At 38.9% G+C, this 14,145-nt stretch overlaps 1 protein-coding gene across 3 annotated transcripts in view; it reads left to right on the top strand.

Annotated features, from left to right (window-relative positions):
* KDM2A (lysine demethylase 2A) overlaps positions 1 to 14,145 on the top strand; it is a 94,668-nt gene that overhangs the window by 53,400 nt on the left and 27,123 nt on the right. For all 3 annotated transcript variants that reach the window (XM_033121815.1, XM_033121816.1, XM_033121817.1), the window contains 8 exons: positions 297 to 435; positions 1,102 to 1,180; positions 1,617 to 1,663; positions 5,986 to 6,164; positions 10,270 to 10,376; positions 10,742 to 10,835; positions 12,034 to 12,187; positions 13,301 to 13,416. In XM_033121815.1, coding sequence (XP_032977706.1) covers positions 297 to 435; positions 1,102 to 1,180; positions 1,617 to 1,663; positions 5,986 to 6,164; positions 10,270 to 10,376; positions 10,742 to 10,835; positions 12,034 to 12,187; positions 13,301 to 13,416 — 915 coding nt within the window. The remainder of the gene's footprint in view (positions 1 to 296; positions 436 to 1,101; positions 1,181 to 1,616; positions 1,664 to 5,985; positions 6,165 to 10,269; positions 10,377 to 10,741; positions 10,836 to 12,033; positions 12,188 to 13,300; positions 13,417 to 14,145) is intronic.

Here is a 14,145-nt window from a genome sequence, read left to right as displayed (position 1 = left end):
CCTATTTGGTCAAATTTTTATTATAAGTTTATATTTCTAGGCTCAAAGAGTTAGCAGAGGGAGCAAGTCACAAGTAGGGAACCTAGTGGCTCATTAAGGTTTTGCAGTGTTCCGTATGTTCTGAGAACACTAGCTGACCTTCAGTTGAGAGAAAGATCTATAGGCAAGGGAAATTGATGCTTGACATGCAACTGAAGTTGAAAGGAACAGTTGGCACATGTCGGGGAAACTGTGACCACTTTGAGCTAGGCATGGAAAAGTACGTGATTTCATCCTTAATGACCCTCTCTCCCCAGCGTGGTACCATGCGTCGACGCTATGAAGATGACGGCATTTCAGATGATGAAATTGAAGGGAAAAGAACTTTTGACTTGGAAGAGAAACTCCACACCAACAAATATAATGCAAATTTTGTTACTTTTATGGAGGGAAAAGGTTAGTATCGTTTTGGTTCATACCTGTAACCCCTAGATGTAGGAAGTTGTAGACTCTGGGAATTGCGGGCTCAGCATCTGTGCAGCCAAAATATTGCCTGTTGGTGTTGTGATTCTATTTATTTTCTCTATGACACAGTGTCACTCATACATCACCACCCCAAATCCTCCCACCCTGTGAGTCATTCTCTGCTGTACTAGAAGAAGCAAGCATTTCATTTATTTAGGGCAGGAATGGTGTTGGAATTTTTCTCTAAAGTCGCCTTCCTTTTCTCCCATCCCTTGGTTTGGGTTTAATTATGAATAGTATAATAAAAACCTTGTTATACATGTACCCGCCTCAGCAAAACTGAGGTGTGTGATTCCGTGTGTACCATGCAGCTTTGCTCCTTGGCAGACTGGCAGGCATGTCATGGCATGTGTTGCAGTGAACAGAATTCAATTTTTTTGGCTATTAAGAGACAGGGTGATGATAATTTGTAATTTCTGCCTACGATTTATGAGATGACTCATTAATAGTACCACCCCCCACCCCCCTGTTGGTTAAATTATGAATTTACTGTGGAAAATACCAACTTAGCAAACCCCTGAGCCCTGCTTGTCAGCTACCTTTTTCCAGCTTTTTCTACCACCTGCCTTTCTAACAATTATTTTCCTGTGGTGACAGATTTTAATGTAGAGTATATCCAGCGAGGTGGTTTAAGAGACCCTCTGATTTTCAAGAATTCCGATGGACTTGGAATAAAGTAAGTGTTTTCGGCCTGATTGGATATGGTTGTGAGGTGGCCTTGCTACACCTATGGCTCTCATAATTGATACTGTAATTGAAAATAATTTCCCATTCAGTTTTAAAAGGGTGTATATTTCTGATTTTGTTACAAAAACAGTTCATGGTTGTTATAGGTAAATGAGAAAATACAGGTAAAATAAAAAGAAAATTTAAATCTCCTGACATCTACCACCCTGAGATAATCACTGTTAACAGTTTGGCATATATTCTTTTTTACTACGTATATATATGTACACGTATAATCATTTATTTATATTTTAAAAACATATTTTTTAAACCTAAACAAAACAGTTGATGTGCCTCAACTGGGGACTTCTTAGTACTTGAAGAAAAAACTCACTGACTAGATAAGTTACGCTTCCCATTTATCCTTACTGGTATTTGTTTCATAGGATGCCAGATCCAGACTTCACTGTGAATGATGTCAAAATGTGTGTGGGTAAGTATTAAGCTTGTGGCCTTTTGTGTCTTCAAGGCAAAGATTTTAGATTTAGGACTGAGTCTTAAATCTGAGATTTGAAGGCTTAGGAACATTGAAGTATATATTTGATTGAAGTATATACTAATTGAAGTAGTTTCTTGATTAGAAACTATTTAGCAACTGAGAATTTTGTCAGAGGAAGTTAAAGTTGCTTCATTTAGAACTCATTAGACATAGAACACGTGAACCCTCTACTTCTTTCCTACCTGCCATTTTTATCTCTGTGCATTCCCCCTTCTCCATGAAAAGCCTGCCTGCCAGGGCAACCTACCCAGGAAAATGAAATTTTGTATCTCTGAGCCAAGAATGAAGGTTCATTGGTATCTGGGATTCTCTTTCTTTCCTTAAAAGCAGTAGAGACATTTCCAGGAAATTTTTACCAATGCTACATTTGGTAACTTGACCCAGGTTTGAAACTTTGTAAGCTGAGAAGTAGATACATTAAAATTCTCTTCATCAGTGACTGGTTAATTTGAGTCTTTAATCTGATTTATATTTTATTATATTCAAAATTTAGGAAAAGAAAGCAAATTAGGACAATCTAGTTAAAAGAAGAAAACTTCTGGGGTCAGTAAAGGCTCAGGTCAGTATTCTGCAGACTGTTGTTCAGTGTGGCCCTGAGACACTCCAGGATCCTTCAGAATTCAGAGATGGTCACTGTCCTGTATACGATAAGACAATAAAGTGGATTAAAATCTTACAGAAATGTTTCCAACAGGACATGAAACAGAAGGAGTTTTCTGATGTTTTCCTCCTAACACTGCAACTTCCTCTAGACTGAATCCAGTCTCACACTTTGGAAATTAAATATTGCAGTATTATCTCTTGGCCACTTGAGGGCCCTTTTTAGAGAGCTGGATAACTTTTCTGTTTATCTAAGAGGTGAAAGTCACAGCCCAGGTAGAGGAAACTTCTCTAATTCCCTGTATTTTTCACTCTCTCTTTCTGTGTTAGATTCCAGCCATCTGCTTGTCACTATGTATTTCCTAGTACCTAGCACTTTCTCTGGAGTATAGTAGGTGCTCAGTAAATTTGTTGAGTAATTAAAATGACCTACTGTTCACAAGGCAGGGTTTTCCCAGGCGGCCTCAGAAAATCTACTTCAGTAATATTGGTCTGTCACTTGACTTCTTTTCCTAATGGACCTCCAGGACAATAATTCCTTGGCTCTGTAAGTTAATGGACCACCACAGCTTTTCTCTGTTGGTCAAGCATTCTTACGGGTTTGTGGTCCACCCATGCATGACCTGCATCAAAATCATCTGTGATACTTGTTAAAAATACATACTTCTGGATCTCATCAGAGACTTACCAAAATTTCTGAGCTATACAAATACAAGGCTTAATTGATCACTAGTCTCCTTTTGGATTTCTTCCCACTTTACCACTTTTTCATTTCCTCAATAATATGTTTACTGCTAATAATGATCTTTGGAAACTCTTTGTAACTTTGTGTTTTCCAAATAGATCTGCAAATGGTCACAGATATCTGCTGTCATTTTGAATAGAGCAGTGATTATATCTAACCCAACAGACTTGACTCATCAAAAATTTCAACCGATACCCAACTTTATGTCCAAGTTGTTTAAAGTCTAGATGTTTTCCTCCCCTTGGATAACTAGCAGTTGTCAAAGTACAGTGAACAAAATAATGGTGATTACAGTAATCCATTATTACTACGTGTACTTTGGCGAATCCAGTCCTATATTCTACCTAACAGAGTGTTACATCTCCAGTGTCAGTTTATGTCCCCCAAAGAAGAATACCATTCTGTTGTGTAAACGTGATGTGATGGGATATATTGGATGAACTGTCCAGGTTCAGATCCCGGCTCTACTAATTACTAGCTGTAACTTGAGACAAGTTACTTAAATGTGAAGTGCTTCGAACAGTGGCACTTAGAATGTGCTCGATACTGTTAGCTATTACTCTGGTAGCGTTGGCAGAGTGGAACTGCTTTTGCTTTGATCTGCATTCTTAAAGGAAAGATTCACTTTAATTTTTTAAATTTTTTTATTGTAAAAAACAGATACCATAAAATTTACCAGTGTAATAATTTTAAAGTATATAATTCAAGTGGCATCAGTATATTCACAGTGTGCAACCATCACTAATATCTAGTTCCTGAAGTTTTTTATCAGCCCCAAATGGAAACTCCGTACCCATTAAATAGTCACTTCTCATTTCCTCCTTCCCTCAGGTCCTGGCAACCACTAGTTTACTTTCTGTGGATTTGCCTATTCTAGATATTGCATATAAATGGAATAATAAAATATGTAGCCTGTTGTGTCTGGCTCCTTTTACTTAGCATAATGTTTTCGAGGTTTATCTATGTTGTAGCGTGTAACAGTAGTTAATTCACTTTACACTTGGAAAATACTCCATTAGATGGGTATACCACATTTTATCAAGCCACTCGTCTATTGGTGGACATTTGGGTTACTTCCGCCTTTTGGCTGTTGGGAATAGAGCTGCTATGAACGTTCACTTAGCAGTTTTTGTTTGAACAACTGAACTCTTTGGGATATACACCTAACAGTGGAATTGCTGAGTTACATGGTCATTCTATGTTTAATTTATTGAGGAACCACCAGACTGTTTTCCATAGCAGCTGCTTTACGTGCCTACCAGCCGCGTCTGAGGGTTCCAGTTTCTCTGCATTCTTGCCAGCGCTTATTTTCTTTCCTTTTTTTTAAAATTATGGCCATCCTAATGGGAGTGAAATAGTATTTCAAGGCAATTCTGATCCAGCATTTGCTTTTTCTTCCAAATTATGAAGGGCAGTTTGGTCTGTTGCCTTACTTATCAGGTATATTTTTTAGGTGTATGCTGCTGTGTCTGTTGCAGTGTGGCCATGTTCTTGTCCTCTTGCCTTTATCTTTTGTCTCTAACTAGACTGTAAACTCCTTGAAGGCAGGGGGCTAGGTCGTAACACTACTTGGTATATCTGCCAAGGCCACATATATAGTAGGTATTGGTTAGTTTCTTATAAGTTGAACAGTATTCTTTTTTTTTTTTTTTTTAATTTTCTTAAATTTATTGGGGTGGCATTGATTAATAAAATTATATAGATTTCAAGTATACAGTTCTGTAATATATCACCTGTATGATGCATTGTGTGTTCACCACCCAAAGAACAATATTACTATTCCAACGGCAGCTTTTTATTTTCTCTCTTCCTTCCTTGACCACCATTTTCTTAACTTCTTAGCTGTACTGCCCTCCATATCTTCTCTTATGCTGTTGCCTCTGAAATTCTCTCTGTTGAATCTTTCTTTGGAATTTTATTTATTCTTTAAGGCCCAACTCAAATATCTCTTCTTCCTTCTCTTTTCCTTAAAAGCCTTCTCTGGCCAATCTAGTTATTAAAAAAAAAAAAAAAAAAAGTATTTCCCTTTGCTTTTAACTGTGACTTGGGCACCTACTTTGTGTTAAACATTTTACTTCATTGACTAAATCCTCACAACCTCCCATGGGATAATGTTCCCAAGTTATAGAAAGCAGTTAAATAACTTGCCCAAGTAGTGTGAGAGCTGAGATTTTAACGTAGATCTCGTTGGCTCCAAAGCTATTGTTTTCTCCCCCTACTATTTTATGCTCCCCGTGTGGCATTGTGCCTTCTGTTGTAGTTGTTAACGTTGGTTGAGAATCTGACATAGAAAGACCTTTGTATCCATGATGGTATCTTTTTCATTTCATTCAAATATTTATGGAATGCTTGTGAGGGGTGTATTAGAAATACTTGACAGGTTTGGGAGCTAACCCTTTTAAACAAAAGAACAGACAGATTCAAACTTAATCTAGTACTCAGTAAATAGTGGGTCCTCTATTCAAATTGTAGGGTAGACTAGGTTTAGTTTCAAACCTGCGTCAAAGCAGTGTGGCTCCGTGGGTCAGCACCTGGAGTTGGCTCCCTGGGTTCGTGTCCTGCGAGTTACCCAGCCCCTGTGCTCGCCTCTACAACTTGGAGATTCGTACTTAGCAGTTAGAATTGTTAGGAATGAGCGAGATATCGACGATCAGATTCATTGCCTGACCCCATAATAAGCATACCAAAGGGAGTGGTTGTGGTTTTTAACACTAAACGTTGTCTTTCCCATTTTCTGTGATTTGATTTTCTGTTGATTATCCATATCAAGTCACAGCTATCTCCTTGTCTATTACTGAATACCCTAAATGAGAAAGGGTAGTTTGTTTCCTTCCACTTGTATTTTCTGTTCTTAATATGTTTAAGGATGTTAGTGGCACAGTAGAGATGATGGGTGCATCTGTCGTGGCAGGGAGTCGTCGCATGGTGGATGTCATGGATGTGAACACACAGAAAGGCATTGAAATGACCATGGCTCAGTGGACGCGCTACTATGAGACCCCGGAGGAGGAGCGTGAAAAACTCTATAATGTCATCAGCCTGGAGTTCAGCCACACCAGGCTAGAGAACATGGTGCAGAGGCCCTCCACGGTGAGCCCAGCCATTTTCTCCGCACTGTCGTTCTCATCCGGAGGGGCGTTGATGTTCTGGGCGAAATTAGTACTTTTTGTGCGTACCAAGATGAAGATGAAGGGGAACAAGACAATTGATAAGAATACCTCGTACTTTCAGGAGGTTCATCATTTTCCAGAATCACTTACTACTGTACAGGGAGGGGCCATTCTGATTTGCATCATCAATACCTTAATTTAGGACCATTGGCCTTTGCACATAATGGAGAAGAGACTGAAAATTCACTCTTATAAGAACTGTCAGTAGGAAGTTTGCCTAATAAATTTCTGACCTATATATAGGTTTACGTTTGCTGAGAAACTTGGGAGAAAACTGGTGTAGAGCCAGGTGATTGTTTTATGAGATGATTTCTTGAGTAGATTCTACTGGATGACTAGTAGCAATAAATTGATACCCCGTCATAAGGGAAAGTTCGTTTTTGATCCTTAGCTCTCCTGAAGGTGGATACAGATTTTACCAATCTTTTGGCAAAGTAGCGGCTGCCTACAGGACCTTGAGAACAGTTATTGTCCTGAGGGAGATTGGTTACACTTTTGAAATATACCTGGTCATTTTGGACCATTTTTATTCGTTTAATTCCTGACTCAGAACTCACTTTTGTCAAGTATTCCACCTGGAACAGCAGAAATTGGAATGTACTAATTATTTTTTTTAAAGTCAAGGTCTCAGTGTTTTATCCTATCTCCATTTAAATTATTTGAATTATACCCTTTGACTTTGAAAGTTTGAAATATGGTAATTGCTTGTAATATCATTATATATGTATATATATGTATATATACATATGTACACACACACATACGTACATACCTTCTGCTTACTAATAAATTGCATTGTTATCACTAATAAATTGATATGTATAGACCAATGGGAAAATGTTCGTAGTATTTCATTATTATCTGAAGAGACAGTATAATTTTTTGTCATTGCTTCTTGTTACTGGAGATTCTATAACTAAGTACAGAATTTCTCATTAAGAAAACTCCTCCCCCCCATGACAAAAATCCTCTTTATAATAATTATCATTTGGTTGGTCATGTGGAAATACAGGAAGACAAGAAATACAGGTGGCTAGAAGTTCGCCTTGTTATTAGCCAAACATGGTCTACTTAGTAAATAAAGAATTCAATAAGAGAGGGATGTAATAATCACGATAACATTTTTTATAAGTGTATTCCTTAATATTTTTAGAATTTCAATTTAAAAATAATATTGTAGTTATAAAATTAAAACTTTCCCATTCTTAAAGTTTAGAAATGTTACTCACACATGAAGCCTTCTTTGTAACATCCTTAATTTATTCATTTTGTCCCTAGTTTTAATGATAAAAATGTTACATCATTTTATAAAAATTAGAAAAGTCCTGGGGCGGCTGGATGGCTCAGTTGGTTAGAGCGCGAACTCGGAACAACAGGGTTGCCGGTTCGATTCCCACATGAGATAGTGGGCTTTGCCCCATGCAACTAAGATTGAAACGACGACTGGACTTGGAGCTGAGCTGCGCCCTCCACAACTAGATTGAAGGAAAACGACTTGGAGCTGATGGTCTCTGGAGAAACACACTGTTCCCCAATATTCCCCAATAAAAATTAAAAAGAAAAAGAATAGAAATAACAACAAAATTTAGAAAAGTCCTGTACCATTAAATAGAGGAGTAGATCTGTAGAAGGTCTCAGAAACAGAAAATTTTCTAGAGTACAAAGGACAATGCACAAGTATCTTTTAGGGACCTAAAGCATGACCGGAAAGATTGCGTGAGCTATTAGCTAGGTCACCTCCTAAAAGCAAGCAAACTTTCTATGACCTTGCTATGTAAGAAGTAACATGCTTATTCTGCTGGGCTACTCTTTATTTATTTATGGTCCCCACTCCGCCCTGCCACAGTGTATCCGTCCATTTTTCTAGGTCTTTTCTAATACATCTTCATAATGCTTTTTTTAAAAACCAACTTTAGTGAGGTACAATTAACATACAATAAAATGTACCTGTTTTAAATTTCAATGAGTTTTGACAAATGTATTCATTCGTGTAATAATCTTTTACATAAACTAGATATTCTCTTGTTCACCATGATCTTCACACCTTCAGAATTAGCTTATTTAAGTGCCTACCACATGCTACACACTGTGCTTAGAGGTGCCTTGGAAAATAAGATCTTTCTTATCCTCAGAATGCAGAGTCTCATAGGGAAGAAAGACCAGAAAATAGGCATTTATATAAACTTCAATATGGTAAGTGCTTCAAGAGTGAATCAACACGGAGTGTTGTACGGCCCATGGGAAGGACCCCCCTAACTGAACTGGAGGAGAATTGGGGTAACCGCTTGGAGGAAGTGATACCTAAGCTTGGCATGAAGGAAATAAATGAGGCAAAGAGAAGGAGGACTAGAATTTCAGGGAGAAGGAATAGAATGTGTCAAAGTAAGTAGGTGCAGGGAGTGAGGTGGGCAACTTTTCAGTGCCCACTGGGGGTACTAGCATAAGGTGGGATTCTCTGGTGAGATGAGAGATCAGTTAGTGTCATGGAGATGTAGATTAAAATGGCAACAGACACAATGTGCATATTGGTTGGGTGATAGAAGGCCATGAGCTGTGTGTGCACAGTGTATGAATACATTAGGTCTCAGGTATTGGATTTGTTGCCTGTTGGGCCCTATGTTGGTGCAAACAGGTAGAAACAGGTGATTATCCATACTAAAGACTTGTTCTTATGTGGATAAACTAGATAATCTAGTGGAGGCTATTAGCAAAAGGCCTATCCAGAGTCTAAAGATTAACCTAAGAAAAAAGTATGAATACCTTACTGTAACATTCTCTTGGTAGTCATACGATACCTGATAATACCAAATAAAGGGAGGCCGGTGAAAAATTCTGGCCAGAGAAATTGAGCTTCCTCTGAAGGAACACTGGGTGAAAACACTCATGTGTTTATAACTTCTCTCCCCATCCAGACCCAAGAACTTACAGTGTGTTGAGCAAGTATAGTTATTCATTACTCTGAGAAGCATTACTCTGAGAAGGGCTTCCCGAAGGATAATACCAGGCGATGGGAGGTGCTGGCCACTACATTAGAGAACAGAAAGTAGACTTTGATGGAGGGAAAGAAAGGAATCTGGGTCTCATTCACTGTCTAGGCCCAGTGGACACTTGGTTAAAACTGTTGGCTCCCTGAGCGGAAATGTTTTGAAATGGAGTAGCAAGTCAAACTTCATTGTTGCTCCTGGTCTTGCTTGTTTCAACTTGCATGTCATTGATGATCCCTTCCAAACACTCTCCTGCAGTTTACATCTGGATGTCCATTGGGCACCCGCCTCATTCTTATGCACAGATTGTACGCATTTGTTTATATATTATAAAGAAATAAATGATCAAATGTATCAATGTTGTTATAAAGCTTACCAGATACATGTTTTTTACAGCCATAAGTTAGATATTTGCAACATCAGTGCTTCACTGGATTCATGGTTGTTTGGCTCACACTTGATCTACCTGAGACTGTTTCTTAGAGACCAGATGAGTTCCAGGGGCTTGCATATGATCTCGAGAAAACATGACAGACCTGGAATTTCTGATTTGTAACCTAGTATATTCTATAGCGCATAGCAAGACTACAAAGCTCCACTGGATTTCTTTTTTTTTTTTTTCTTTTAACTTTTGGTAGCTAAGTTGCTCTGTGTGACACGTTTCAGTAAGTTTATAGGTGCTTTTTTAAAAAAAATCATCAAAAATCATCATTTAAAAAATCATCAAAAAAAATACTGTTGATTATACTCGTACTGACACAGAAGAGAGGGCCTGGTTGGATACTACTGGATAATTTAGTGACTTCATTTTGATTAGTGCTTGATGATCATGTTGTGGAACCATTAGTCTTTATTCTCATTGAATAATTACTTTCAGGATGTTTGCCTGTTGACACTAAGATTCAGCAGCAGATTGTTTTCGTTTGCTTATAATTAAATTGTAGTGTGTATTTTGAGAAGTTCCTTTTTTCTTGACTTTCAAATTCTCTTTAAGCCCCACCCTTCCTTTGAAGCCTAAATGTTTCCTCCTCCTTTTTGAAGGTGGATTTCATTGACTGGGTAGACAACATGTGGCCGAGACATTTGAAGGAAAGTCAGACTGAATCAACAAACGCCATCTTGGAGATGCAGTACCCTAAAGTGCAGAAGTAAGTGGCTCAGCCTGTGTGTGCCCATGTGCTGTGGGAGACCAGCGTGCCAGCAAGGGACGTTCCTCCCTTAGGAGCCTCGTTCCGTGTCCTAAACGATCAAAAGCATGAATTGTTTAAAGAGTAGCCTTTGCAGTTCAAAGGGAAGAGTCTATGGAAGAGAACCATAACCCATGATCACATAGTTTAAAAACCAAAACACTTACCTTCTTGTAATGTGATGACTGGAAATTGCGTTCCTCTCACTGACTGGGAGGGGATTAGGCGGAAGGTAGAGGAAGTACACACGGGGAGAGGGTGGCATTGTGGTGGGGCAGGTTCTCTTTCTTGCCAGTGCACTAACCCTGCTGCCTTTTTTGGGTCAGGTACTGTCTAATGAGTGTTCGAGGCTGCTATACTGACTTCCATGTGGACTTTGGTGGTACCTCTGTTTGGTATCACATCCATCAAGGGGGAAAGGTACGGTACGGTCATAGTTGTGACGGGGTTGGAATCTGACGCTGGTTGTAGGACTTCGCTTCAGTTCACGCATGCTTAATACACCCTGGAAATGAACCTATTAGGACTTTGTCCCCACTCGTATCTAGCGAGAATCGTAGATTAAGTTGACCTTCTTGACCTTGGCTTGAGTTCAGTAGGAATTAGTATTCATCTAGTCCACTGTTACTATGCCGACATGGGCACAGCACTTAGTAACCCTCAACAGTCCTGTTTATAGAGTCCCAAAACAGAATTCTCTAAATGAAGGCAAGGAAGTGGTGTTTGGAAGACAAGGTAATTTCTCTACATGAAAGTGTAATAAGATAGTAGAAGAGAACAGAAACTTTGGATAGATCCACAATGAAATCAGCAAATTGGGATCCAAACCTCCTTTCCCTGTCTACACGGAAGCATTGATCTGAAAGGTGACCAAGGAAGCCTTTAAGTCCTCTCTGAAGACACAAATAGACTTTGAAAGATTATCCTCATTCCTAAATAACTATATTCCAGCTTGTCCAAGAGTCTTTCTGAATGCTGTGAGAATGGAAATCTAGAAGTAATACCAGAGGCTTATAGAATTATACTCTTACTCATACCCCTGTCCCCTTACTTAGAAGTGAATGCATTTGTAAGAGAGAAGTAAAACTGGAATGAAAACAGATAAAGCCTTTAAAATATGAGGTCCTAATCTAAAACAGCTATACCTCCAAAGTCATTTTTATTTACTTTGGATCCATTTAAGTGGTATCTTAAGTTTTATCCTTTTGGTCTTGGTTGCTACCTTGGAACAAAGCAACCCAGGCCTGTCTCTTGAAGATTTTGTACCTAACCAACTGTACCCTTTAGCACTCTAGCGGCCAGACAGCCAGGGGCGAATAAGGGACTGTGTAAGTAACAAGCCGAATGCCTCACTTCTCTTTGAGTCCTGGATGGGTCCCTTGTTCTTCAGTCAAACCCCAGGGAAACCCTATGCTGTTTGATCAAGTGGAGAACAAAAAAAGATCTGTATCCTTGGGGCCCTTAGAATTTCCCAATTTTCAAGTTCTGTTGACTGGGAGAATTAATTGTTGGCCTCTCTTTTACCTGTTGGTCTCAACTTTGTACCTGTTGATGAGTTGAGGGAGGCGACTGGGTCATGTCAATGGCTGTTAACAGACTGAAGTTTTTTAACTCACAGGTCTTCTGGCTCATCCCCCCTACAGCCCACAACCTGGAGCTGTACGAGAATTGGCTGCTGTCAGGGAAACAGGGAGACATCTTTCTGGGTGACCGGGTGTCAGATTGCCAGCGCATTGAGCTCAAGCAGGGCTATACCTTCGTCATTCCCTCAGGTAAGCAAGGTGGGAAAAGTGGATTATCTCCTGTAGCCACTTTCTTTTCTTAAAGAAGAAGGAATTGACGATTACTGCCAAGAATGATGATGATGCTGGCTTAGGCAGAAAACAAGGCTGTCCTTTTCCCTTCACTATGGAGCAGATGCTTAGATTTGTTTTCTTTTTAAGGTGGTGCTTTTCCACTAAAGGTACCACAGAGACTTTTTCGATCTACATGTTTGGGTCCCACATTAGCCCTAGATATTCAGAATCTCTAGTGATAAGACCTGTACTGCAGGTATACAACCCCTGGTTAAGAACTACCTACTCCTTTAAAGGATGAGAGTGCTGAATCAGTAATATTTTTGATCAGGTCACTAGTTCCAAAATAAGTATTTAGAGCACAGATTTTGGAGTCACAAACCTGTATTAGAATTAAGACTGTGCATTGACCTGCTAATACCACTGTGGTCAAATATTGAAATCCCTTTTTTATTTTGTGAGAAGTACGTGAAAACACATGTGAACTCTTCTGTGTGTAGCATAGTTTGTAGTAGGTGCTCCAGTAAATGGAAGCAGCATTTATTAAAAGTTTGTTAGGGCAGCCGGATGGCTCAGGTGGTTAGAGCGCGAGCTCTTAACAACAAGGTTGCCGGTTCAATTCCCACATGGGATGGTGGGCTGCGCCCCCTGCAACTAAAGATTGAAAACGGCGACTGGACTTGGAGCTGAGCTGCGCCCTCCACAACTAGATTGAAGGACAACGACTTAACTTGGAGCTGATGGGCCCTGGAGAAACACACTACTCCCCAATATTCCCCAATAAAAATTTAAAAAAAAAAAATCTTACCACATATTGTGGCATCACTTTAAAAAAAAAAGTTTGTTAAATGCTAAACACTTTACATGCATTTTCTCATTTAATACTTACCAACAACCATACAAAGTATAATTTATCCTGGTTTTATAGAGGGTAGTGAGGCTGCAAGAGATTAAATAACTTAACCAACCACTAAGAGGCAGAATCAGAGTAAAAAGTGTGGTCTAGGAAGGAGTCTCCTACTAGTTCTCTCAGGGGCCATGTAATAATGTGTGCTCACAGCCACTGCCTTTCATTCCCTTTACTTCTAGGCTGGATTCATGCTGTGTATACTCCTACAGACACGTTAGTGTTTGGAGGCAATTTTTTGCATAGCTTCAATATCCCCATGCAGTTAAAAATATACAACATTGAAGATCGGACACGGGTAAGTAATTCTGTGCAACAATTAGATGTGAAGAGATTTACTCCAGTTAAGACTGACGTTATAAGTGTTTAACTGATAGTTTGTCTCGAAACTTCAACTTCTCTTTGGGTTAAAATGCAGTGTTCACATTTTGGGAACACAAAAAAGTTTTAACAAGATACCTACATGCTTGGTTTTGGGGACTCCAAATCTTTTGAGTTTTTGATATCTTCGATTTTTATAGGGCTAGAGATGGACATTTGGTAATCTTTTGAACCACGTTTTTTGGTTTTATGTTCTTAGAATAATATGGTGTAAAGAGATTTATCAACTCAAGATTCACAACTATAAATCTTTCTTTACTCTGATTGCTATCTAACACTCAAAGTATTGCACTTTAATATATAAATCTGTATACTACTTTTCTCAACCGGGGTTCCCTGAGAAAATTAAGCCCTGTAGAAAATGATTTCTGTCTTACTTTCTCAGTTTTTTCTTAGGGTGGTACATACCATGTTTCCCTGAAAATAAGACCTAGCCAGACCATCAGCTCTAATGCGTCTTTTAGAGCAAAAATTAATGTAAGACCGGGTATAATGTAATATAATATAATATAATTATAATACTGGCTATAATATGATATAATACCGGGTCTTATATTAATTTTTGCTCCAAAAGACGCATTAGAACTAATGGTCCGACTAGGTCTTATTTTTGGAGAAACACGGTAGATGTATAGGAAAAAGGTTA

The sequence above is a fragment of the Rhinolophus ferrumequinum genome, chromosome 11 (genome assembly GCF_004115265.2).
Source record: "Rhinolophus ferrumequinum isolate MPI-CBG mRhiFer1 chromosome 11, mRhiFer1_v1.p, whole genome shotgun sequence".
NCBI classification, from domain to species: Eukaryota; Metazoa; Chordata; class Mammalia; order Chiroptera; family Rhinolophidae; genus Rhinolophus; species Rhinolophus ferrumequinum.
This window is presented reverse-complemented; position numbering and strand designations above follow the sequence as displayed.